The following is a 27288-nucleotide window of genomic DNA, read 5'->3' on the forward strand; positions in this document are numbered from 1 at the left end:
CTATGGTCTATGGGTACTACACTTGGCGCTGCTAGCGAGAAATTATGGGTCCTTCAAATATCCGAATGAAGTCCTGTGAAAGATGGTTGATTTGATCTGGATAAAGCTGATCAGTATTTTTGAAAGATTGGAGGACTATGGGTACTGTACAAGAGTTATTAGCGTGAAATTATAGGTCCTTGAAGTAGTCGCGGTCCGGTCCGCGACTCGCGGGGCGGTCCGGTGGTCGAGGCGATAACAGCGCCGGTCTTCACACCCCCTTCACTCCCCGTACGCAGGGCTGACTACTTTGCCACGGGTAAAACTAATAGCCAGATATGGCAGGCCGAGACCTCTCGAGGTTGTAGTGTCAATAAAGAAGAAGTAGCTATATGATAACGTCCTTCTCAAGGATTAAGTGGATAAGGCTAAGCTGACGTTCCTGAAAAATTGGACGAGTTTGCTGGTCATCCAAGACGCCCGAAGATTAAGGACTTTTTGAAAAGAGGATATAACTAAACTCTAACCTCTGTAGCTCTTTTGTCACATCTCTTAGCTCTGTGAGAATCACGTTGAGCTCACCTCCTGACACTGCAAACATTATGTCCTTCGTTGGTGACTTCTTTTTGGAATTGAAGATAATTTTGACCATTATCGCAAACGTTTCGCACCCATGATGCGGGCCGCACATCACGCTGTCGCTGTACTGGCCGCCGCCGTTCGTATGGCCCGCTCGGGCGCATAGAGTGGCGGCCCGCAAATCTGTGTGTTGATTTATTAGTCTAGACCTCACTGCATTGGCACTACTTCTCGCAAAGGCGAATCTCTCGGCGGTCTCGCGCGAAAGGGATTTTGTGTTGTTTTTTTCTGTTGGGTTTTCCGTTTCTCAGTTATATTAATATCTTTCGCCCTCGCCAGCTACACCTCCTCCACCAACCGCCCCACACCCCCTCCGCCCCCCCCCCCCCCCTTCGTCTACACCATCCTTCCTCACACACATATAGACCGAGCTCCGTGTCTTTGCCACCCTGTCGCTCGCACTATCGCTCTCTCTCTCTCGCGCTCACTCTCTCTGTGTAGATCTTCCCCACAACACTAGTCCCTCCCCCACCCGACTAGCACCCCTATTGCTCCACAAAACAATTACGGCGGCTACCCCTTTAGTGTTCCTTCCTTCCCAGTCCTATACAGACACACACACACACAGACACACGGTACGCGCTCTCGAGGGAGGCACACACTCGGGACAGCGAAAAACGTTACGCACCCGGTAGGTTGCAGTTGCAGAAGCCGCGCCGCCCAAGCACAGGACCTGAGTCGCGCGAGTGTGTGTACAGTGACCGAAGCGAACTGTCCGCGACGTCGTCGTCGTCGGACGAGCCACCGCCGAGCGCCGACGGACGGGTTTGTGGCTTGCAGGGCAAACATCGAATGCAGTTGCATGCGTCGCTTCCGGAGGACGGTGGCGCGATCACGAGAGCAGCAGCCGCAGCATCAGCAACCACTTACCGCAGGGCTGGACAATCTGAGCGCGATTGGCCCCACCAGGGCTTGAGGAGGGCCGTGTAGTCTGTGCTAGGAGACAGGGAACTGACCGTTGTTGTTATTGTTGTTGTTGCTGTTGTTATTGTTGGTGGTGGTGAAAGACGCGACGAGTGTGTGTGTGTGTGTGTGTGTGTGTGATAGAGCGACGCCTTACTGCGTCCTCCAAAGGTGCTCCAAGGCAGTGTCCAAAAACGTCCCGGAGGTCGTACGAATCGTGTCGGCGAGGTAGTAAACGCGCGCGCTGCAACGCGCAGGTGGTGGTGCGACGGAAAACCTGACCTCGGTCCGTAGTTCTTCGTTCCCTCTCTTCCCCTCTCTTCAGCTCACCCACAAGCCCTCACACACCCGTACGAAGCAAAAAAAAAACAACACACACACACAAAAACTCCAACTCGTCCTTTTCCAAGGGTGTCATAAGTGTGGGAAGGGACTTTTTCAAAGCTGCTGTCCAAGTGTGTCTGAGTGAGTTTAAGTGAGTGTATGTGTGTTCAATTTTTGGGCTAAAGCATCGGGTACAGATGTAGTAGCGGATCGAGTCGGCGGCTCCCCTATCCTTCTTTTTCCTTCCTGCGCGCGTGCCAGTGTCCTGCTCGGTGATTCACCAAAAAACGGGCGATGCATGTTCCTGCCGGCTATACACCCGACATCTTCAAACAACTGAACACAATCAACATCCCGGAAGGCTTGAAATACTAGTGTAATACAATCGCTTGCGTGCACACCAGATCAGACCAGACAGCGCGGACCATAACTGTGCGTCTCTGTGTGTGCGTGTGTGAGTGTCCTTGCACAGAAGAAACCCGAAACACCGGAAGGAGCTCCCGGAAGGTACCTCCAACAACAACGCCCCGGTCCATGTCCTTGCTGCAGGGCACGGCGAACCGAAGGATACGGTGCATCTTCACCAGACGTACATCCAAGCGGCCTTCGGACGGAGTACGCGACGTTCCCGCGTCCCGGCACCGTTACACTCCCCGCCAGCGCGTCCACACGCTCGTCGGGTCGCTCTACACGTCATCGGTACGGTGTCTGACCTGGCGCTCGTACAGCGGGGTCAGTTTTCCGCCGCCGCGACCGGGCTGCTGGATGCAGCCGGAGGGCCGCCCGGCTACGAACCCGACCCAGTCACCGTGGCTAGTCCCGCTATGCACAGGTAACCCAGGCATCCTTGAAGTTGGTGACGTTATTAGGACATCCTCAGGCATCTCAGTACAGGGAGACGGGAGAGTGGGAGTGAGCGGGCGTGTGTTGCAAAGTGGTTGTTGGTGTCTCTTTAGTATGTTTACATCACGATGGGCAGTGTGGACACCGAGAGATATTCTGTAAAACTTCCGGATATTGAAGTCATCATGCCGCAATGTCCAGGAACCAGACATTCACCAAATTTTGCAGTTGGATTCAGTGTGTCGGTGTGTTTGTGAGCAGTGGTTGTGCATGCAGAGGTGCATGTTTTGGTGACTCAATATCCTCGCCACCTCATACCCTTCCCCTTCCTCGCACATCCGCGGAAGAGTCCTCAATCTCGTCTAAAGTGACAGTTGGGAGAGAAGAATAGTAGTAGGAAAAATTGGGAAGTCTGCTAGAACTACAGTTCAATAATAGGATGACGGTTGTGTGTGTGTGTGTCCGTCCTTGCAGGATGGCGTGTGTGTGCGCACGCGTGTATGTGTGACTCGCTGTGTGCGTATGTGCATTGTTGTTGGGGTGTTCTTCGCCATACACGCGGTTCACGATGCACGGTGCTGCAGATACATTTCGCTCTCTCTCTCTCCCTCGTTTCTCTCTCTCTCTCTCTGTCTGCGTGCGGGACTCGTTCGATTCTGGTTACGAAACTCGCTGTGTCAGCGCGGGACCCAACCGACCACTCTTCCGCCCATCAATTAATGACCCAACGTTGTTTTCGCGAACAAACAAAGATCGCTCAATTATTGTTTACCGTGCAAAACACAAGTGGTCCTTCGTGCTTGTTGGGGGATTTATTTCCTTCCCCCCCTCCCCCCTTGTATTCCTGTGTTGGTTTGACACACATGTGTGGGGACACGCTCTCGTTTCGATCTGCCGCCTAACATAGGCTACGTTCTGCATTCCGTTACACACCAACAGATCTCCCGCTCTCTCTCTCTCGCGCGGCTCTATTTGCACGCACTTTTGCACTGCAGTGGGTGCAGTTGCTCTTTCTCTTTCTCGCACACTGACACGCATACGTGCGCGTGCGAGAACCGAAAATCGCGTAAACTGCGGGTCCGCAGTTCGGTTTCGCTGCAAATAAATATTTGTTTTGTCTGTTTGTGTGCGTCCGACGTGTAAAGGGTTTTGGTGGGTGAAAGGGGGGAGGAAGGGGATGCTGTAAGGGAAAAACGGCGAAAAAACACTAGCTAATGGACGGATCATGCCGCTCAGTCGACAGTCGAGAGAACGATTTTTGCTGCACTGTTTGTGTGGCGTAATAGCAGTTAGGAAGGAGGGAGAGTGGGGGGGGGGGGGGAAGTAAGGGTGGATGGGTGGTGTAGAAAAACTGCAGCAATATTTTTCCTTGAAATCACCACCCGCTGGTTCGACTACTACTGCTACACGCTGTAGCTGTAGCGAGATGAGCGATAAAAAAGAACCCTTCAAAAAGTAGGAGATGTTCGCGAAAAATCGACGACTTGTGTCGACTGACCGGCGCGCGCCTTTGCCCTCTCCCGGTGCACTGGGCTGGTGGTTAAATTCCGGGTGTCATTTTGAACGTGTTTTCCCAGCGCTGCTTCGCTGGTTGTGCGCGGAACGGTAATCTCCTCTTGCATGGTTTAGGTCACCAGCAAATAGGGAACCCTGCCTGGGATGTGACTATTTTCGTCCACACGCGCTTTTTTTATGCCTACTTGCCTGCTTGAGGGGGAAGAAACTCGGGGAAGGGGAGAAAAGGTACACGCCAGTGTTGTTTTTCACCAAACATATGCAGTCGGGTATGCGTTTCGGGTTGGTTGGGATCAGCTGATTTTCTGAGCCGTACGATTCGCCGACCGCCGCCGACTTTGATCCATTGGAGAGGACGGGGGACGCAAGTCGGACCAGTTTGTTTGGTAGTTTACAAAAACTGAAGACCTCCGAAGGGAGAGAGGTTTTTTTGTTGTTGCGTCCTCTTACCTACCTTGGGGTTTTTGGGGTGCAGTAACCGAAAATAGACACTCCGACGGTTCTTTCTGTAGGACGAATGGGAGGGGGGGTGTTGGGGGAAAGGGGGTGGTAAGGTTAGGCGATGCGGAGCAGATTGTGTTATGCATCAACACCCTCCAACCAAACCTACAAATCGCGTGTGCTTGATTTATAACAGAGATCCTCAACTCGACACCTAGAATTGGGTCTGGGAAGTTTACCTAGCTCCTGGTGCTGCGTAATGCGTACTGGATAGCATTGCAAATGGTAAAACGAACTTCACACAGCTTCCTAGTATGCTTTGCAATGGTTTAATTCGACAGCCCGCGGCACTAGACGTCCGATCTTCACGAGTCTTTCAATATCCCGGACAACAAATTGCCAGAGGAAAGGGGGGGGGGGGGGGGGGGGGGGCGAAAGGCCGCCGATGCCGGCTTTTTTTTCCTGTTTTGGCCCGACTTCCGGTTAGCCGGTTGGTCATTCGCTTCCATTCAGGCGCCACCACTTGGCAAGTGCTCCAACAAAACACACCCGGCCGGCTTTGGCCACACCGTTTGGCAACATTCCTACAGGTCGCCGTGTTTCGTCGGTCACCATTCACCCAACGGTTGAATGGGATGCTGAGAAGGAGGGAGGGGTATGGGGAAGGGAAAGACGAGGAAGGGAAGGAGGAGGTCTATAGTAGAGGAGACGATGGAAACGCATCAAGTCTCGGTGTGTGTGTGGCGGCTAATGTCATTGTCTGGTGCACGTACGGCCTCGAATCCGATGCCAAAGGTCGGCAGACGTGTGGCACACGCGGCACACGAGACCGTTTTTTGGCGGGTTTTCAGCGACCCCGTAAGCGACCCCTTTTGCGAAGCGTCAGAGAATGGAGCAGGGGAACGGGGTAGAGGCGAGCTGAAAGCGCTGTCTTGCTGTCAGCTTCCGTTTGCAAGTTGTTTCGATTGGTTGTGCGGTGTTGGCTTTCGGTAGACGTTTCACGTATAGATGGCGCTAGTGATGGCGAAGAGAAGCATTCCGTTGGCCTGTTGGTCCACGTTCGACCGTTACAAAGCTCGTGATGATGTGTGTGTAAACAAACCAAAAAGGGACAAGCAATGAAGTTCCCGATGAAGTCCTCTTTTTTTGAAGGGACAGTTTTAAAGATTCTCCATTTTGTATAACAGAGATATATATACCTACACCAGTGGCAGTTGGAACCATTATCCAATCCAGTGAGCTATGTGGCAGAAAACAGAATACTGCAACTTCGAATCATAATCTCCTTGTCTATTCCCCGGAGTAAGCACGCTCTGGCTACGCTACGGCTACGTGGCATGCATGCATATAAGTCTAGCACGGGCAAACCATCGAACCAGACACAACCGACGGGAAGAACTTTGGACGACAATGAGCAGCAGCATAATTAATTCCTTGAGCTCTTGAGCGTATCTCCCAGGAGGATTGTGATCCTGTCAGCGCTGGACAAAAAAAAAAAGGGTTGCTATGGTAGGAATTATTCCGATCATAAGCAAAACTGCTTCAATGTGGTCGGTTGACATGGATTTCCTTACCACGGTGGCATCGGTTCAGGGACATTAGAGGAGGTGGGATTGGAAAACTGTGAAACTTTAAGGTATAGAAATTCCCTCAAATGTATCCAATAACATACAGCAGTAGAATGAAGGTATTTGGGATGAACTTGATGTCTTCAAGGTTCTTTCAAACCGATTTTCTCTATGGGACTTCCATATTTTTTAGCAATAACAGCCTCTCTCTCTCACACAGTAGTGTTCCGACTCCGGATGTTATAATAGATCTCGGGGATATAGAACTCAGGATGAGAGGATTCACAGGCTTGAGCCTAGATATACTCTGGAGAACATTAATTGGAACACGGGTTAATGTCCGGATTGATAGGAGGCCTAGAAATCTCTGGAGCCTAAATTTGGAGCCTAAAGCATCAGAAATCTTTTAACAAGAGATTTTCTGAGAAGTTGACCTTACAACCAGGCACCCAGGAAAATACGAGGTCCTTCAAAATCTCGCTATACTCTGCTTTTATAAGATTTTCCGGAGAGATCTGCATGATTGATGGAGACAGCCGATCGAGATTGAGACGAACTCTTTTTTGAGTTCTAGCTCTCGAGATTTGCTTCTTCGCGCGAGTTATTGTGATTTAGAAGTGACGTTTCACTCTGACTATTCGAGGTCTGCTGTGATGACATATCTTCTCTGGATAGTTTTCCTCCAGAGATATTGACTTTCTTTGGATGTTTCCTGATGGAACGTACCGGATGACGAGTGGAATGAGGTTGGAGAATAGACAGTGCTTGAATTTAACTTCCCGACCTCAGGCTTTTCAGGAAGATATTCTACAAGCGTGGTAAACACCTGGGAGTGTTCTGGGTGATCAGTAAACTCATAGCCAGACTTGAGATTAAGACATGACATTAAGACTTTAAACATATCTTTTATATACAAATATATAAACGCCTACAGTTATGCAATTTTTGCGTATCAAAACTATCTTCTTTACCAGAATTTCTTGACCAAATCTTTAGAAACTCAAAACAAGTACCGCTCTTTGCATATTCCCGTTTCTTACTTTCCGTTTGCATTCCCGTTTTCGTCCCATTTTCCCCCAGATCCGCTACGATGGACTCGAAGGCAACGATCAACAAGGGCAATTTTCTCTCACAGGTAAGTGTCCAACAAGAAGTCCGTGGTCACAATTTCTCATCACACATCATGGTCACCGCCTTAATGAGTCGTAAACTAATAAGCTTAAAAGGTCTCCCACTCTACACCCCCCCCCCCCCCACCCCCGGGTCTTCCTCGTCCATTCACGCCCTCGCTGGGCAAACAATTCGAACCAACCGTTTTTTCTTTCTTTTTTTTCCAGCCAGGCGGCAGCGGGATCAAAATTTTTGCAAAAAAAAACAAAAAAAAAAACGTGCCACAGAACTATAAGCAAAATATTCGGTGCATATCCACGGAACTCATTGGCTCATTCCCTGCTGTGTGCCCGGTGTATGTGTGTGTCTGGGTGCGTGTGTGTGTGTGTGTCTGTTTGTGTCCAAATGCTGCACGGCAAAGGTGTGAAGTGTGACCTGCATGTTTCCTGATTCTGTTTTTTTGTTGTTGTTGGCTTAGCTGCACGCGCTTGTTTCGTTAATCGTCAAACACACAAAAAGAAAGCAAAAAAAAAATGGGAAGAACTTTGAAGGACCGTTAAAGGTACGGCTAAATGCCATTGTTGGTTGAGTGCAGGATATTTAAGGTGCAGTTTAAAGGAGGATAAAAAAAAGCAGATTAATGTAACAATCGATGTGAATTGCTAGAAAGCTGTTTGTTTCGTGTCAAGAGTCTGGCAGCAGAAGGTGTCAAGAGCAATGGGCCTTTGTCGATGTTTGTTTTACACTTAAAGCTTTACAAAGACTTGAGAAGCAAAAGGAAATCAGTGTATTGTATCAGAAGCATTTAAGACATTCACAATTAATGATAATTAGCTTAGCTGCTTGAGCGTTAGAAGAAGTCTAATTGATGGAATAATCCACAGGGATAGAAAGAGATTTTTATGAAGAATTTTAATCACTTGGCACATTACATCATTGGATAATTAAGGAGATTTGCAACTATGCAATGAAGCTACTTAAAGAGCGACGAAGAATCGTTACTAAACAATTTTATTGCGGTCGATAAAGTTGTCTAATTCTTTCTCGTTTGGCCTTATTAAACCAATTACTGGATGTTTTTGGTATGTGGTGAGCGCCTGAAAATATGCAACACTTTGCTTATATTGCATAATGCTACAACTTGCAGCGTAAAGATAAAAGAACATGCCAATCCCATAAACTCAGAGTTGCCTACTTGCAGGCGTCTTAAAAAATAATATGATATGATTTTTGTAAATCATATTATACATTAGGTGTTTTCTTTAAAGTTTTTTTTTGTTAAGAACAAAATTGGTTTTATTTTACAATAATATAAACATTAATAGGTCGCTTTGAACATACCGAGGTATCCTTCTTTTTAGTGGTTACACTGTAGTTTTCTTCTACTTCTTCCTTGGCACTATAACCTCAAGAGGTCTCGGCCTGCCATTTCTGGCTATCTGTGACTTAATTTTACCCGTAGTAAAGCAGTCAGCCTTTCGTACGAGGAGGCGGTCTGGATGGGATTTGAACCCTAGCCCTGCCGTGTGAAGACCGGTTTCGCTATCGCCTCGGCCACCGGACCCCCCTTTCTAGTTTTCTACTGAATTTAATTAATTTGAAGAAAATAATTCAGAAGGACTATATTTTTATGAAGACCAGTTATACTAGCTGGTAAAGGAAGGTCACGTATGCTGCCTTCTGGAAAGGAATCATCCCTTATATTATTTGAATCTACTTAATCTATCTTACATATCTAACGTATCTTACTAACTAACCTTATTTATCTTATTTTAAACAAAGCAATATGAACAATATTTACATTTTTAAATCCCCTGCCTAATCGTCACTGAACAACGTCTGAATCATCCTCAAATTGGATGAGAGACATTTATGTTTAAGGTTATCCAGATTTTGTTGGATCTGATCTAAGATCTGCTGTGCGGTATCTTGGCGGGTGATTAAGGATTATTTTCAAAAAAAATTGTTTTGTATTCACTGTACAACAAGCATACTACTGCTGGAACATGACTCCCTGGATGTGTGTGTGTCCATAAAGAATTGCAGGTAGCATAACATGTTTGTACAGGATAAGTTTGCTCTCTATTGTAAGAGTGGACCGTCTTTTGATAAGAGGATATAGACTGAGTAGAAGACCGAATGTTTTAGATTTAAGGGTTTTCAATATGAGCTTTTAATGGAAGGTGGTTATCTAGTGTGATGCCGAGATACCGCACAGCAGCGGTCCAGGGGACTGGATTGTAGTGGATCGCTATTTTATTCACTCTCCGTTGGATTGTCGCTTTTTATTTTAAGTTAATCGCGAAGGCTTTCATTAGGTTTAGTTTCTACATGCATTTCAAATTTGAACCTTTCTTTTTTGAGAATTAGTTTGCGAAAAAGTTAAGGTATTCTTACAATGAGCTAAACAGGTGACGTAAAATGCATGTAGAAGTGATATTTTTGCAGTTTCTGAAGCAAATGCGCCCAAGAAACTCGAAAAATCTGCAAAAAAAAGATTTTTTAGGATAGCTGTAAGAACCTAATTTGAAGGAATATTTTATAAAACCAATCTCAAAGAGGAATATTTTTTATTTACGGTGGAATATTTCAAACCTGTTCCGGAGCTTTGCAATCATATAATGGAATTTTACATATAGCATATAGAGGGGTGGTTTTGCAAACTCGAATATGACACTTTGCAATCAGATACAGCCAATTTGTTAAAATCATAAAATTTCTTAACACCATTGAAATGTTTTGTTTACATCACTTCACCCCTTTCATTCACATTTGAACGGCTTCAACACAAAAGTTTGATGGAAATGGTGTACCAACTATCACTTCGTTGAAGCAGTTGATTGCGAAAATATTCACATCCGAAAGTCCATTATATGATTGCAACGTTCTAAAACGAGCTTGCAATATTCCATTATGCACTTGAAACATTCTCCTAAGTGATTCTATTGTATGGATCACAGCCCTATAGAGCGGTTTTACCTGTCAGTTTGTATGGGGATCTAACACAGTATTAGCCGTAGAAAATCAAAATCTGGCAGAACTCATCATAGACCGCTTTAGTTGAAATATATTTAATTCAATTATTTAATATTTAAGAGTAGTCTTCGCTTATTTATTAGCTTTTTTGGATTATAATATATTACATAAAAATTGTCTGAGTGAGATTTAAGGCAAAATTCAAAGTTGTTCCGTCAACCAGAATTCGCTCCATAATTCTTTTTTATAAATACTAATAGTTATCAAACCAATAACAGCCTTTTAAATATTTTAATAACCTCATATTCGGATAATATTTGTAGGTAAAAGGCAGTAAAAGCATCTAAAAGATAGCCAGACTCAAAGGAAAATCCTCGTTTTGATCTGCGTATTGCATACTTTCAGGCAATTATTTGAAGTTATTCTTATTTTACATTTTCACATAATAGTTTAAGTCTACCTACGCATAATTTACTATATTTTTGGTAAAAAGTAAGTTAAAACAAAAATTCTCAACCATCAATCTGTAAATAATGCTCGATCACCGCAAAGCACAACTCGTTTCATGCGTGTAGTTTTGCTTTTTAAACGCTTTTAAACACCATCAAGCTCATTAAACACTAATTCGTGCAGTTTAGATGGCCAACATCATCTTCCCACATTTTTGTGCTCAGCCATTCCTTCCCCGAGGCTCACGAAGCAGCCTTAGCACGCGCTCGCACTCGCTAACGAAATTGTTATGCCTTGCAATTGCTGCAATTAGAATGCTCGGTGAATCGTCCATCGATTCCGGCCCGACGCAACCAAAACCCATCGCCCCTGTTGTGCTTTGCTTGTGGCCTGCCCGAAAAAGCGCTTCGTTCCTTCGGCGTTCCGGGCTGTAGGAATGTGCACACAATCACCGACGCCAGGTGTAATTTTAACAAATCAATTTCTCACCTCTTTTCTCTTCCAAATCTCTTCTTTGTGCTGCTGTGCTGTGCGCTCGTGTGTTCCGATCGATCTGGCAAAATAAAACCCATCAGCAGGAAGATTTTCATCCCTTCATCGAAGCGCTACTGCCGTACGTCAAGTCGTTCAGCTACACCTGGTTCAATCTGCAGGCGGCGAAGCGACGCTACCTCAAGAAGCACGAGAAAAAGATGACCCACAACGAGGAGAACAAGTGCAAACGAGACTTTCAGGTGAGTCGGTCTACGAGCGGTTTGATATCGGTATCGGTAAGCACCGGAGCTAGATTACTGTCAGGACACGCTGAGGACTCACGGAGCCAAACCGAGCCAACTGACGCCGTGAGCCTTCCATATGGTAGGCTTTTCCTCCCCCCCCACCTCCCAGTTCCACCGATCTGGAAGTCCCTCACCCGCAAAACCTTGACGCAACGAAAAGTGTTTCATGTTACCGACGCCTCGGAGGCAAGTTTTGTGGGCCCAACTTTTGCGATGATAGATACGGAGGCACCCCGTCCGTGCCTAGCCTTAATAGATAGTATTAACGATGTTGATGAGGTGGATGATAGACACTTTATTTGTCAAAAGTCGAGTGGCCTAACTTCGTTACCTCACCAGTGCGGCGTCCATACATTGGAGGCGTCCGTCCAATTTCACCCATCTTGGGCAGAGGCTCTTGCCCAAACGGAGGAGGAAATGTATAACCCAGGGTTTTTGTTTGCCATATACAGACACACACACACACACGCATTCGGAAACGTATCAATGATAGCGCCAATTATTCAATTTATCTTTCCCTTGGTCTCGTCCACCGAGGGAGTTGGGTTGTTGGGAAGTGTGTGTTTTTTTGGTTGGGCCCGAAGTCGTTGGTAACTGGAGTGCGCTCCTTTGGGAGTGAGTTGGGCGTCGTGTTACAAACTCCGGGACCCGTCAGCTATGCGCCAAGGGCGATTTGATGTGTTAGTTTTCTTTCGCTCTCCCTCGCTCGCTCTCCCGCTCGGCAAGTCTAAAAGTTAAAGATGAAAAACCTCAGGCTTTTCCCGTTTTTCTGTCAAAGTGCAGGATTTTTCACTCCTCGCTCGGAGTTTTGCTTTAATTGCATTACAACCGTACGGCGTATGGCAACCCTCTTCGGGGTTCCCCGTCTACTGCTCGCCGATGTCCCTTTGATGTTTGAGAGCTGAGTCCCCGCGAAGCCTGGGCGATGTTGCGTACGGCTAATTGCTTTATTAGCGACGCCGATGCAACACTCAGTAAATAACATTTGGTGTGGGGGTGCGTTGCGTTTTTAAACGGTGCTGGTAAAGCATTTATTTTCCAATTACGCGCTGGATGAAAGGCAATTTGCATGCTTTTAGGCGTTGCTGGTTGCCGGCGCGTACTGCGCCGATGCCAGAAAAGCGGGAAGAATGTTGACAGCTTCTTCGTGTATTTCCGTGCCGGTTGCGTACGGTTGTCGGGCCCGGTGACTATACTGTCACCAGGGTAAGTCGTCGGCAACAAGGATGCTGCCGCCGTAGCGATCGATACAGTGGTACGTTATTGTGTGTGTGCGTGCCTCGGGCGGTACAATTATCATGCCGCCCGTAATGTGCGCGTAAACGGTAGGAAACATTCGCCCCGTTGGGAGTTGCAAAACCGTTGACGTCGACGGAACGTGCGAGGAAGCCACAATAACCGCTAATCATCGAATAATGCTGTGCGCCTGGATGTAGGCGCGTAATCCTTCAATCAATAGACTGGCTGTTGGTTGACTACCCCCGAGGCCTGGATTAGGTCGTCCTAATCGGCTTCCAAAACCCGTCGGAGTATTCGGGAGATATTCGGATGTGTGTGTGTAACACGAAGCCAATGCAACTGCGTTGCAGTTTGGGAATAAAACTGCGCCGGAATTGATGGTGACATGTGAGCAGGAAGTATCGGACACTACAACGGGCCGGTGCAACCGGACCAGGACCCAGGATGATATACCCGCCCTGGGGTTTTTGGGAGGCCATGACTATGATTACATAGCGCTAGGTAATGTAGGCTCCCCTCTTTACTGCATCCGTCAACTGTCTACCGTAACGGGTTTGATATGACTTTTGTCTACGTACTGGGGACAGTAGGTTTGCGCTAGTCCTCAAATATTGTAATAATCACGGTTAGACGTTTCCGTTTAATAACCAAATCCCATAGGGATCCCAGGACTTTTCTGTGATAGAAGTCCGCAAATTAGATAGCTATAGGAATTTCATTAAGCGATTTTAGGACTTCCACGTTTTGAGGATCATCTTGTATAGTCCTGTATGAAGCATGGGTGAAGTATGTTCGTGCTATGAGATTGAGTCTTTAGTTAGAAAGAAATATTAGGAAGTTCTGAATATCGGTACTAATGGCTTAGAATTTGATAAAAGCCTAACCCTTCAACTGTTGAGGAATTCCGATACTTCAACTACGAGCTATTGAAGTGAGAGATCCGAGTATGTATGCTTATGGTGAAGAATACTCTGCAAAGGAATCTCGCCGATCATATCTGAGATGTTTCCTTCCATGTGACAATCATTCAGAATAAGCAGCAGTTTGTCGTCGATCAAAGAAGCTCCCAAAAATGGAGATACTGGATGTGGGATCCTGGAAGCCTCGATCATTTATTTGTCCCGAACACCCTAAGGAGACTCGTATAATGCCTCCGACCAGTCAACAGATTCGACGTGCTAGAGTTCCTCAACTTTCGTTCTGCTTAGCAGGTCATTCTGCCAGTGACTTCAGTTGCAATGAACTGTCAATGGTTCACTTTGGACGAGGAAGTAATATTTTTGTAGAATACTTCACGGATTAACCGTTGGAGTAGAATTGAGTCCATCGAGTACGCTCTTCCATACTTTGTATAACTTCCGGAGCATATATTTGAGACTTAAAATATTAAAATTTAGTATGAAATAGCTCCATCGACTGACCAGATTCAGAGAGGATACTTCAAGGGTCGATTAAGGTTTACAGAATTAATTAGACGGTTGTTAGAGAGAGCTGCATACCTTTGGGCTCTCATACAAAAATGGATTATAGTTGTCAAAATGTAAACCATTCTTGATGTTGATACCGTCCAATGTTTTCTCCTGTCTCCAGGACTACACGTTCTGGACAAACAACCGGAAGAATCAAGTCTTCCAAATAATTAGTAGGACATCTAGTTACTGGTCCTATAGTAGGTTTTAAAGGTAATTGACTATCGCTCATACCGGTGGAGTTACTTAAGAAATTTCAGGAAGCTGGATTCCCTAGTTATACTCTGTGATTAGTCACAGAGAAGAAGAAAAATCAGAAGAATGGATTAATGTTTACATGTATCGAATATACAGATACAAGATATGGGCGTCTATTGGACAATCTATTCATTAAAACTTGGTTAAGAGCCATAGAGTTAATTAGAGGATTAAAGTGTTGAGAGCTGCATAATCTTAAAGCGCTCAAAGCTGTCAAATGAAGGCAAAACCTTACAAAGAGATTAGTTACGATAAACTTCAATTTTCATTCCTTTTCTCTTAATCTCTCTCATCCTTTCTCCTTTTCCTACATTCTGAAAGTCCATATAAAGCGTATAGCAAATTATTTTCACATTTCTCCCTCTTCCAGAACGAAAACCCGGAAACGAAACAGAAATGGGCCGCCCGGTTGCTGGGCAAGCTGCGCAAGGACATCACCCACGACAGCCGGGAAAACTTTGTGCACTGCATTTCGAAGAAGAAAACCTCCATGTGCATCCTGTCGAACCCGGACCAGAAGGGCAAGATGCGGCGGATAGATTGTCTGCGCCAGGCGGACAAGGTAACGTTGGTTTTGTGGCGAACTTTTGGCAATGCTCAGGAGCTCAGGTCCCTCTTTTGGCTTTGTTTTGACAGGTCTGGCGGCTCGATCTGGTGATGGTGATCCTGTTTAAGGCGATACCGCTCGAAAGCACCGACGGCGAACGGTTGGAGAAGGCGTGCTTCTGCACCAGCCCGAGCCTCTGCATCAATCCGTACCACATTCAAGTATTAATCAAGGAGCTCGACCTCTACCTGGCCAACTTTATCAAGTGTAAGTGTTTTGCAAGGTTTCAAAGTCCTTTGAGACATTGGGTGGACACGCGGAGGTCTCCGAGAGTCAACAGTCCAGCGCGACACGAGCGAGCTGCTCGTCCAGAGATTGTTGGGGGAGCGAGAAGACTCCAATTTCCTTTTCAGACATTGCGGAGATCCCCGGAGATCGCCTTTCCCTTCAAGAATATCTCTTTGATTTTTAATGTCCTTTGAGGCATTGGGAGGACACTCGAGGACTCCGCGACTCGAGAGTCCGGCGCCGAACAAGCGTGCCACTTTAAGATGCTCGTCCAGAGATTGTTAAGGGGAGCGAGAAGGGTTTGGGGCCAGGAGACTTCAATTTCCTTTCCAGACATTGCGGAGATCCCCGGAGATCTCCGTAGATCCGGGGGACCGCTAATGGCCGCCTGCTTCTGATGTTTGCCGCTTGCCGCTACCTTCAAGAAAGGGCGGATCCCGGACGTTTTCTTGCCTCCTCTTCTCGCTCTCTCTCTCTCTCTCTATCTTGGTTGGGTGCTCCACTCACTCCCCGCCTTTTGCCCACTAGGAGGACCTTAAAAGCTACGCCAAGAACAACAATCTCAACGTTCGCCCACACCGGTAGCCGTCCGCCTGCCGGCCAGTGTTGCAATTCCCCTCGTGTGTTTTTTTTTTGTTGGTGAAGATATCGACACTATGTTTAGATGATTTGACAGAAAAACCTTTTCCTCAATTTGGCGCAACAGCGGGCCCGGCCCTTTGTGTTTCTCATTCCCCCGGCCCGGCCCGGGACTTGTTCGACCCCGGTCCAGGTCCACGCTATTCGCGTAAAATAGACGAGATAGGAAGCCGCGCCGACCAAAGAGGCCAAAGGAGGGCGATTATTATTACAAAGGCCTGATCGCCGCCCGCCCGATCGATAGGCATCGGAAGAGATGCTGTGTGTGTGTGTGTGTTTGGTGGGCAAGATCAATTCCTCACGCACGCGCCAGCTCACCTCGCGGCCGACATCTCTTCAGCTTCGTTTCGTTTCTGACAGCTTTTGGCGTTTGGCGCGCCGTTTCCACCGTCTTTGATCGTGTGTTTTTGCGGCTTTTAAAAATCAATTATCTATCGCTCCTGTCGTTGTGCGTGTGTGTGTGTGTGTTATGCTCATACATCGCCCTCTTGTTTTATGTTGCGCCCTCCACCACGTTCTTACCTAACCTGGGTCGCGCTTATTGCTTACACAAAAACTTCCATGTCTTAATATTTATTTTTCCTTCTACACTTTGTTGGTATTTCGCCTGTCTGCCTGTTGGTGGGAAAGAAGGAGGAAGGGGGTAGGGGGGGGTGAGGGGCAGGGGAGAGAAACAACAGGCAAGGTGTAGACTGTACACGGCTGCCGGCATCTGGACAGTCGGCGAAGTTAAGTGATTTGAGGGTTAATAAGAAAAAACAAAGAGCAAAAATACCGACGGCCAATAATCATCCCCCTTTTTGCTTGCTTTCTGGGAAGGTGGGTGGAAGAGGGTAGGAAAGAAGGGGATGATGGTGGGAGTGGTCCCAAGCGTCGGCATCACTTTCACTGAACGATCAACACAAATAGAGTCGTTTTCCTCAGATCGGTTTCAATAAAACAAAAAACTTTTCCCCCCTCTCGCCTTCCATCCCTCCCCCCTAGACCCCCTCCTCCTTTCGCTCCCCGCCACACACCCTTGCCTGGGTGGTGATCCATTTCCTTTGGGGTGGATCGATCAACAAAATATAGCTGCCAACCTTCCCTTAACGGCTTCATTTCGATTGAAGGAATTCTCTCTCTCTCTCGCTCTCTCTCTCTCTTATCTTCTAACAATGTTTTTTTTGAGTTGAGGTATGATAGAGATAGGAGCGAGAATGTTGGGTGGATGGGTAAGAACTATCTTTTTTGGTTTAACCCAAAAAAAAAAATCAGCCCGGAAACGGTATTGGATCCGATTTGCCTGGTCCGGAATATCGTAAGCTGAAATCCCTACTAATCAACGCTACGAACGAATTAACGGCGTAAAAGAAGAACACAGCGTCCAAAAGAAAAAAGGATTGCGCATGTGTGGCAAGACTAGTGGCAAGAATTCAGCGATTAAGAGGGTCTTGAATAGTTAAAAGGATTCTTATAAGGTTCTGAGCTATCTCTAACAAATCTAGTTCAATTGTCTGAATTTTTATTGATATGCACCAGAGCAAAGAGTTTAACACAATCCAACTTAATCTGCCCCTGAATGTATACTTAGCACGTTGCTTTTATCGCTTTTTTCGTTCCGGTGGTGCTTTCCTTTAAAAAATCATTTATATTTACAAATATCAAATACATTTAAATCGACAAAATGACAGGCCCGAGACCTTTCGAGGTTGTAGTGCCAAGGAAGAAGAAGAATGACTTTTCCTTAAAAAAAAATTAAAAACAAATTTCTTCTTAAATTTTCAATTTTATTCTTAAATGTGTCCTCATGATCAGCTAAACACACACAAAAAATAGCATAAACAGTGATGAACATAAGATAAGACTACCTGATTTTTTCAGAGCGTAAAACTGAGACCGACAATGCCGATTTTTTGGGGCGATTCGGTGATGAGGCGCCAACGGCGCCGATCTTCATACGGCAGCACCGGGGTTCAAATTCCATCCAGATCGTTCCCCCCTAGTGAGGAATGACTATCCAACTAGGTGGTGTCATTAAGTCTCTAGTAAGCCAAAAATGGCAGGCATGACCTGGGAAGTTGTTATGCCAAAGAAGAAGAAGAATGCCGATTTTTAAAGAAATAACGACGTTTATTTTACATAAAAATTAATTAATCGATTCAAAGTTTCGTTTGATAGTTCTTATGACAATATTGCTCAAAACACATGAGGCAATAATTAGTAATTATTATTTCTTTTATAGATGTGAGCACCTCTTCTTCACACTTTTCAATTTTAACGCGGGTTAGCTCTTAAAATAAAAAAAAATATTTTAAATTCTGCTTTGTTGACTTGAAAACAAAAAGAATATTTGCTATAGAAAGATAAGATTTTGTTGAGACTTCCACTTAGAAGTAATATGGTAATGCCTAGTAAAAGTTGCGTGTGAAGTACTTTGTCGTCTTGTTATATTTTCCTACACTGTAAATTAGATTTTTAAAACATTTCTTTACATGCAAATAAAAACAATCTAACCTAATTCCTTCGGAAAGGCTAATTAAAATGAGGAATGTTAAGAGTAGCTACAGCCTGAAAGTATGCAACACCCAGAACTTTATACTTTTAATTAATCTATCATTTAAAAAATACGCATTGCTTATTAAGAAACAAGTAGTTGAAATTAACATGAATAATAAGCATATTTGAACAAAATAGCCGAGAAGTATGCAATACGTAGTACTTTATTTTCCCATCGATTGTTTTGCAGTTATTTTGCTCGTAGTTTTAACTGGTCTTTCATTTTATTTATGCAGCTGAGCATTTTAAAGTATTACTAAAAAAGGATTTACAGCCGGGAAGTATGCAATCCACATTATTTTGTCTTTACATACGGTACCTATTTTAGAGTACAAATGGTGGATTTTTTAAATTCAAATCTAAAATAAGTTGATGAACATACGCATTTGAATATGTTTAAAAAATCGAAGTACAAGTAGGAAATAGCTGAAACCTTCATCATGGTGTTCTGTTTCTCTCTTTTAAAATTGGAAGTTTTTTTTATTCAAGATCTAAAAACATATTTTTGAATCTAAAATAAAGCAATAACAAGAGAATTGATGTATATTATTAAAAAAATGCTTACGATTGTAAGGGGCACGTAAAAACACTCAAGATAAATGACAAGCCGCTTGAAATGAGGAATGATTTGTATGAGTAATATTTTATACAACTCTAGCCTAAATGTATGCAATACATGGTACTTTACTTTTTATTACTGAAATTGACCTAGGACCTAGGATTATTTCAAATTTTATTTTCAACAATATTTGAATTAAAAAAAATCCCTTTTTGATTAAAATAAAAAATTATGCTCCTAATTGCCTAAATGTATGCAAGAAAGTAAATAATCGCTTAGAGAGAGAAAGTTCTATCCATCTAACTGTCACCTCTATTTCACATCACATAGTAGAGAATTGCAAACGAAATAACACTCTTGGAACAAACTTTAGTGTTGAATTGAAGGATCCACAGTAATCGTAATTATCAGCCCTGCAAAACAAAACATCGAAAAAAGCTCAAACATCTCATCGTCCACCAGAGCTATAGGAACAATGTGCCAATGATCTAATTGATTAAGATACGAGCCCATGTGTGTGTGTGCGCGCCTGTGTGCCACCGTGTCAAACAACGTCGAATTGTTTTAGCCATTAAAACAGTCCCTTTTATTGCCGACCGAGAACAAGGTAGCGCGAGTGCCGGCGAGACAAGAAAAGGGCCTTTTTGCACCGTCACGATGATGTTGGTGGAATGCTGTTCGGATGTTGCGCCTCACTGTGCAACATTGCAACGGACAGCCATTAGCGATCCGCAAATTCTACCGACTCATCCTCGCGGTCGGTGTATGTGTGTTTTTATACGTTTCTCGGACCAAACCACCACTTCAAACACGTCCGGCACAAACAATGACGCCGTGTGTTTGTTGTTGCGGCACTAAGTGCTTCTTCACATACAGAACCACGCCCCTGTAGGTCTAAGGATTCTAAGGCACACACACACATAAAGAGTCCAAGTGGGACCACACTTCACTGGACACCTCTGCAAAGTACCACGGACCTTGGAAGGAGTTTCTAATGATTTGAAAAGCAGTGAGCTGATTTCTTTAACTTTTCCCAATTTTCTTTTCTACTTTTCATGAACTGGTATCCTGATCCTGGTTCCCTCCGGTCGTCTGGATGGTTGTCCTCGGCAGGCTTCAGGTAAGCAGTTCCGGCCAGATCCTTAATCCGGCCTTCGCTAATTCTTCGGCGCGCTGAGCGGATTATACAGGTTCCCTCGGGGCTGGGCAGCGGACAAAGCGAGCCGAACAAAGAATGAACGTGTGCATGATACTGTGCTTAGCTTAATTAATCACATTCGAGGAAGAGGAATGACTTCCGCTTAGCGGGGGTTTCACTCCAGGAAGTTGGATCCAGCTTTTTGGTGCTCTTGAAACTGTTAAGAGAAGTTTCAAAGCAACAAACCGAATGCTTCCAATAACTTCAAATTCTATACTGACAGTACTCATGACAGCTGTCAAAATAATGAAAAGGATTTTTGAGGCAATATTTTAAATTCTCTTCTCTCTCTCTCTCTCTCTTCCTTGTAGTGATGAGGAAAATCAGAGTGAAAAATCGCACAACAGTTCGCGTAAATTTTCCAAAACCACCTCCAACAACAAGGTGTTCAGCTACGACTTTATCGCACCGACCGGTGTGTTCACCTCGTCCGAGCTGTGGAGCATTACGCAGGGTAGGTTTGTCGTTAACCCTTTCCCACCTCTCTTACCTACCTGCCAAATATTCGAACTTAGGCTGTTGAAATGCTGTTGACGTTCTGTGTACGCTAAGATGAGCATAGCGAAACTTGCATCTGTATGCGTGTGTTTGTGTGTGGGATTTTTGGGGAATGCATCTCTTTGCAGCTTTTTACTTTCTTCACAGGTTCGAGCCCGACTAGAATTCCAATCGTGTTGGAGGAGAACTGTCTGGACATCACTTCAAGGACCACAAGCAGTGGTCCACATCAAAATCTTTATCACCTTTTAAACATTTCTAATTCGGTGCTTTTCTCTTGTCTTTGTTTTCACTGTCTTCCTTCCGGTTTGTTGGTGGAGCTGTTTGGGAACACGACCAGCTTTTCTGGAGATATCGTCCAATCTCGTCTAGTGGACGGGACGGGTCCAGAAATGTTCCGACGGGTATAACGTATTCACTTGGCGGGTACCAATTTGTTTGTGATTTCGCACGCACAACACACTTACAACTTAATAAAAACTGAAAAATACATATACAGCGATTTATAGAACTTTTTGTTGTTGAGATACTTCAAGAATTGAGGATGAACTGCTGAAAGAAAGGAACGTTTCGGATATTGCTTTTGGGTATTAAGTATTCTAGCATTGCAGATCAGTCACACAGTCACACTTACACTCACTCGCACACACACACACAAACACTCAAATACACACACACACACATGAAAGAAAACACTTGAACTTGTTTTTTTTGTGTTCGAGAAGGAATAAGGTTAATAATATTTTGTGTTCATTTTCTTTACGATTTATCCAATATTTAGCCTCGGCTATCGTGGCTAAGTAACAAAACTTGGTGTGAAGCATATACATCGATATATTATTCCAAAGTGGCGATGCTTGGTCTATTTAGAAAAAAAAATCCCGAAAAGATGTTCTTCAAGCCTTGCAGCTAGCAACACCCTAAGCGATCTCTGAAGGATGAGGATCCTTCAGGGAAGGATTTGGTTTCTCGGTGAAGTTCAACACATTGACACACATTTTCCTGGACATCGGACACTAATAACGGGCGAGTGCCATGCTTACCTGGCAAACCTCCTATTCCCTAGCGGGGACCTTGCTCGTGCTGTGAGTCTGGGACAGGTTCCTCAATATCCGGGACTTGGACAATAGGAAGCCTTACCGGCGCGGAAAATCTTCCTCTATCTCTCTCTCTCTCTTTCTCCCACGGAGAGGGTGCGGGAGAAAATTAATCAACCAAGGGTATATTACCAAAACCGACTCCGACTGACTCCTAATCCTTCTTTTGATATCGAAATTAATTTCTGCACTGGTGGATGCCACACCTCGGTCGCTCCTCGGAAAAACAGCCTATTTAGGGGGAGGGATTGATGGGGGTAAGGGAGGAAGTGTGAGCGACGAAAAACCAAGAAATCGGCTTACGTTCGAGTCGTTACCGTTTACCAGGGCTGAATAGCGGCTCGCAATTTTCATTCTAATTTGCTTGATATACTTTTTAATCCCCCATTTGCGGGCGAGGAAAAAAGGGCGAACATCTAGGGAACCACAGTTTCCTTTTGGGAATTGGCGGAACCGGGAGGGTTTCTTGTGGTGGTGATGGAAAAGGGATGATCCTATTACGGGGTTTTTCCGCCAGGGGTTTTTTTGTGTGTGTGTGTTGTTGTCTTGTTCCGGATCGTTTCACATCAATGGCTAACAGTCACATTCAATAATCGCGCTTTTTTAATGTACGCGCCGTGTAGTTTAATTTTCATATATAATATTTACGAAGTTATGTCGGGCGCGCTCGCCATCTCTCTCTCTCTCTCTCTGTCGCTCTCTTATTTTGGCTCCTGTTGAAAGGGGGTTGGAAGGGGACGGGGGTTGAGGAGGTGTAGGAAAAGAAAATTGAAAGATAAGGAAGATATTGCTGGGATTGTTTGTTTATCCTTTATCTATCTTCACCCATGATTAGAGAGATTGAATCCTCGGTTTACATCGATAGAGATGCGTAAGGTAGATAATCCTGGTCATGGCACCAGCAATCCAATATTCGCTAGTGATAACAGACTTAGTAGGGGGGAAATGAGATAATTGGGATTTTTTGGAGGTTGAAAGCGTTACTCATACTTGAGATCAAGGACATACTTTCTCTCTCTCTCTCGCTCTCTCTCTCTCTCTCTCTCACCCGCTAAATAGATTCACTGATGAGGTGTTTTACCGCCGGTCGGTTGTGTTGTTGCCGGGCTCGTTCTCGGTCCGGCCACCACCAGTGCCTGGGATGCGTGATACGGTGGCAGCGGCGATGGACTCTGGCTCGAGCTGGCGGGCGAACAGAGCCGGGGTCGCCGCAGCTCGTACGGTTCCCGGTCGTCGGACCCGTCGTCCGGTCGGAGCAGCGACTCGACGTCGAACTGCCGTTTGCGCGAGAAGCTCTCCATCGTGTTGCGCATGATGATGGCCGCAGCCGTTGTTTGATGATGATGGTGATGGTGATGGTGATGGTGTTGATGTTGATGATGGTGCTGATGGAGATGTTGCTGCTGCTGCTGATGATGGTGCAGGAGGGCGGCGGCTTGATGCTGGTGGTGTAGATGATGATCCACCGGACCACCGTCACCGCCGAGCCCGACGAGCGTCAGTTTCCCGCCGGCGGATGTTGGTGGTGGTGGTGGTGGTTGTTGCTGGGATAAACCGCCTACTCCTCCACCTCCACCAACGGCGGCCGCTGCTGCCGCGGCTGTACTGGAGCTGGCGGCGGCCGCTGCGGCGGCTGCAGCGGCTGCGGCCGCCGCTGCTGCAGCAGCCGCTGACGTTGCCGTCGCCGACGCACTCGAACCCGGTCCGAGATAGAGTGCCGGGTTGGTGAGCACCGGATGGGGCGGAAGTACACCGGACCCACCGGAAGTGGCGTGTGACGGCGGGCCCTGCTGGGAGGGTGGCTGCGGCGGGGAGTTGATTGCGGGGAAAAACTGTCGTGGGCTGCTGTTGTCGTAGATGTCGTCGTCCGAGGTGAGTCCCATATGGCGGCGCACTTTGCGCTGTGCCTTCCGGCGCCGGAAGTCACCCTTGAGGAAGTCCTCCACGTTCGCGGGATGTACGGCCCAGTAGTGACCCTTGCCGTGCGCGCTACGTCCCGCCTTGATGAAGCAATCGTTGAGCGATAGATTGTGACGGATGGAGTTCCGCCAGCCGGGACCACGACTCCGGAAGTACGAATAGTTGTCCAGGATGTGTTGGTAGATGTCGGACAGGACGAGCTTCTTCTCGGGCGAGCTCAGGATCGCTATCGCTATCAACCCGATGTAGCTGTACTGTGGTTTCGGTGCCTGGGAGGATAGTTTGCTGGCGTCCGCTAGCAGTGCATTGCCTGCGGCGGCTGCTGCCGCTGCGGCCGCCGCGGCAGCCGTAGCCGCATCGACCGGATTCGGTGGGAGCGACGGTTTGAAGAATCGGGACAGTGTCCTTGTGTCCGCCACAAAGTTACCGTAGTTGAAGAACTGATTCGAGCGAAAGCGCTCCACCATCGCGTAGTTGTACAGCTGCAGGCTGTACTGATCGAACTGCACCAGATCCGCACACACGTTCAACATGTTGGGCGCGTTGGACGATCTCCTCGACCAAAATTCTGTCACACTGTTAGCTGTGTGTTTAGGTTTTCCACACTCACAGAGACCTCACCAGAGTGTCCTCGGGCTTGGAGCGTCTGGACATCCACTGGACTTGATTGTTGGTTTGTTTGTTTGCGCGAATTGATAACCTCGGGACATAAACACACCTTCACACGCAGATACACACACACACACGCGGAGTACTCGTACGCACCAGGATGTTCCGGACACCAACTACACTGGGCTCGATGCGGACTCGGATCTCGATCTCACGAATAGCGAACGCGTCACACTCCGCACCGTACGCAGGATACGCGCGATCTAACACAACCCCGGGACTACCCGGGTCGCTGTGGCCCAGGCTGGCCGTTTCCAGTGGCTAGCTAGTGAGGGATCGTATCGGAGATGAGAAGAAGGGGAAGACCAGGGGTGAGAAGAAAACAAACATTAGAGTAGAAGGCGAAGCAACAACAACAGCAAGATGGGATATAGAAAAAAAATACACACACACACACAAACACGAGAAAAACAACAAACCAATGAACGCTGCCAAACAGCTTCCAGAATTGCACAAACATCGTTCCCTCTCTCACTTTCGCTCTCTCACGTGCTCTCTCTCTCTCACTCGCTCGTGAAACAATCAAACGATCGCTCGTGCTCTCTCGCTCTCTCGCAGCTGGTAGCTGTCAAACCCCCAAGGCACCCTTTATTTTGGTTGCCCTGGGTGTGTGAAAGAGTGCGATGGCGTTCGTGTGTGTGTGTGCATGTTTTGTGGGAAATATTTGCGCAAACAAAGCGCAACAAACGTGTATAGACGCGCGCGTACACGGCCAATCGCGGCTGGTACGATTGTTGGGCCACGCCCTTCACACACACACATATATTCGCGCTACTGGTACAGTGAACCACGGGTGGTGTAATGTATGTTTTTGTTTGGCGTGTACATAAACATAACCACTACTTGGCGGGTTGAGGAAGCGTGGAAGGGAGCGGAGAGGGAGAGACGCGATCCATTTGACGAAACATGACGGGTAAAACATAGCAAATTATTTTAAAACATTCATCATTTTGTACCCCCTCCCCCCCACCCTCCTCCACCCATTCCGCCTTCCTTTTCCTTCCCTCCTATTGCTCCTCTTCTGCGTTCGAGGTTGGTTCGTGCTGGTGCCCCGGAGTCTGGGACTTTCGGGCCCGCAGCTGCTACCGCTGAGTAGAGAGCTGTGTGTGTGTGTGTGTGTGTGTGTGTGTGCATACAAAGTTTCAACGTTGGTTTTCTGCACCGTAAACACTCACCCCATTCCGGCACCCTGCGTCCATCATAACTGTCACACAGCTGTCATTCGCCGTTGCCTAATGTACACAACGGCCACACATCGCAAGTAATGGAGGTTATGAACAAAGGGAAGAAACAGAAGGTAAAAGGGGAGAAGAATGGGGAAGGACCGGGAGGGGGATGACAAATTTAAACAGCTTCCACCGTCCGTTTTGCGCACCGTGCCGCCGTTCCGCTAATTTGTTAATTATTTGCACGCAGCTACAATACTTGATGCTTTTCGGGCTGCGGGCTTTTGCGTAGGTGTGTGTGTGTGTACGCTGATGGGATTGCTCTGGTTCTCACTCTCTTTGTATCGGTAGTTAGGCAGTTAAGTTTTACCTGAATGTTAGTTTTATTAAGTTATTACATCTTTTAGAAAATACTGTTGAGTAAAAAGGCTGGAAATATTGTACAGGAGCTTGCTAAGAGTTTAGGACGTTTACTAGTAAGGCTCGTGACCGTTGGACATTGCTTCACTTTCCGGACTCTGCTTAAGGATAAGTGAGATCTCCCCTCAAAGGCCACGTTAAATTGAGGAAAAGTCAAAAATAGTTCAAAGATTACTATTTCATTTCGAGGTCCTTATAAAGAATTAATCTTGGAGTTTAAGTTTTCCTGATCGCTCCCTCGTTGACTGGACGCATCAGTTGGCTGGCGTGACCTAGCAGCTCGTAATGCCACGTAGAAGAAGATCCTAACCTAACAAAGAAGACCTAACAAAGAAATGGGTGTTTCGGATTGAGATGTTTCAAACTATGAATGTCTGTAAGTTGTCCACTTCTTCTGGATCTGATAGACGAAATGCAGAGGTAAGTATTATTTTACCAGTAAAATGTACACTTCATCTTGTTTTGTGTTTAGGGCAGAGGTGGATCTTATCGGAAGCAAACTAATCATGTCCTTAGAGTCGAACCTCGCCGTCTAAAGGAGCCTTGTTGTGCCTTGCTGATCAAGGGATTGTGATTCCTCAAAAGATCTCAAATGAATGCATAGATCTCCAAGGTCTTAAGGTCTAGAGATGGACGCTATATCTCACTCACTGGTCCCAAGAGCAAACAGGTAAAAAACGATTAGTATTGAACGGAGTTCTGAAACAAGTTAAAACTTTTTCACAAAGCTTATACTAGAGCTTCAGACCTTCTAACTTTGTTTCAATGAAAAAATTAGGTTATTGAGTAAATATTCGATGTTTTTATATTGTTATTGGATTGATTTGTGTAAAATATAGTTGAAGATCTTGAGTAATCCTGGTTAAACTTGCCTCAACCAGGAAATCAACTCTGATAAAATGTTTGTCATTCTGATGTTAATGCTATTTAGATACATTTTAATGGTATACATTAGGCTGGACCCTTTTCTACAGTCCATTACTGTATGTTGATTGTGAGGATACTTTCGTAGTTTCGATGGTATTTGAGGCCTCTAAAATGTATCTCTTTTAAGAGCCTCAAAAACCCGAAAAACACTTCAGACTTAGGGATGTACACAAATTACAAAGAGAACATCAGCCAAAGAATCTTGAGGAGCCATTGCAATAAATAAGAGATTGTTAACGTTTTAATAGTCAAAATGTATAAACAGCATTGGTCTAAAATGTGAACAGAAATTTCTACCAATCTCCAATACTCCTGGCAACCATTGCATTCAG

At 45.9% G+C, this 27288-nt stretch overlaps 2 protein-coding genes across 6 annotated transcripts; one reads left to right on the forward strand and one right to left on the reverse strand.

Moving 5' to 3' along the window:
* Positions 1–345: 345 nt before the first annotated feature.
* LOC118509676 (nuclear factor 1) lies at positions 346–21268 on the forward strand. 5 transcript variants are annotated; one of them, XM_036050710.1, is made up of 9 exons: positions 346–848; positions 1816–2677; positions 7293–7347; positions 7550–7693; positions 11324–11482; positions 14864–15055; positions 15130–15307; positions 20175–20181; positions 20571–21268. In XM_036050710.1, the coding sequence occupies exons 2-9, from the start codon at positions 2670–2672 to the stop codon at positions 20791–20793; spliced, it is 966 nt and encodes a 321-aa protein (XP_035906603.1). In that variant the 5' UTR covers positions 346–848; positions 1816–2669; the 3' UTR covers positions 20794–21268. The 5 variants fall into 5 exon arrangements, with proteins under 5 accessions (XP_035906603.1, XP_035906612.1, XP_035906592.1 ...); XM_036050699.1 differs by lacking the exon at positions 346–848 and adding an exon at positions 928–1749; XM_036050719.1 differs by lacking the exon at positions 346–848 and having other exon boundaries at positions 927–2677; positions 11327–11482.
* A 194-nt stretch (positions 21269–21462) lies between these two features.
* LOC118509707 (forkhead box protein L2) lies at positions 21463–24953 on the reverse strand. The gene is given in 2 exon segments (XM_036050793.1): positions 21463–23231; positions 23234–24953. Coding segments are annotated over 2 exon segments (1374 nt in total). The 5' UTR covers positions 24308–24953; the 3' UTR covers positions 21463–22931.
* Positions 24954–27288: the final 2335 nt, after the last annotated feature.

The sequence above is a fragment of the Anopheles stephensi genome, chromosome X (assembly GCF_013141755.1).
Source record: "Anopheles stephensi strain Indian chromosome X, UCI_ANSTEP_V1.0, whole genome shotgun sequence".
NCBI classification, from domain to species: domain Eukaryota; kingdom Metazoa; phylum Arthropoda; class Insecta; order Diptera; family Culicidae; genus Anopheles; species Anopheles stephensi.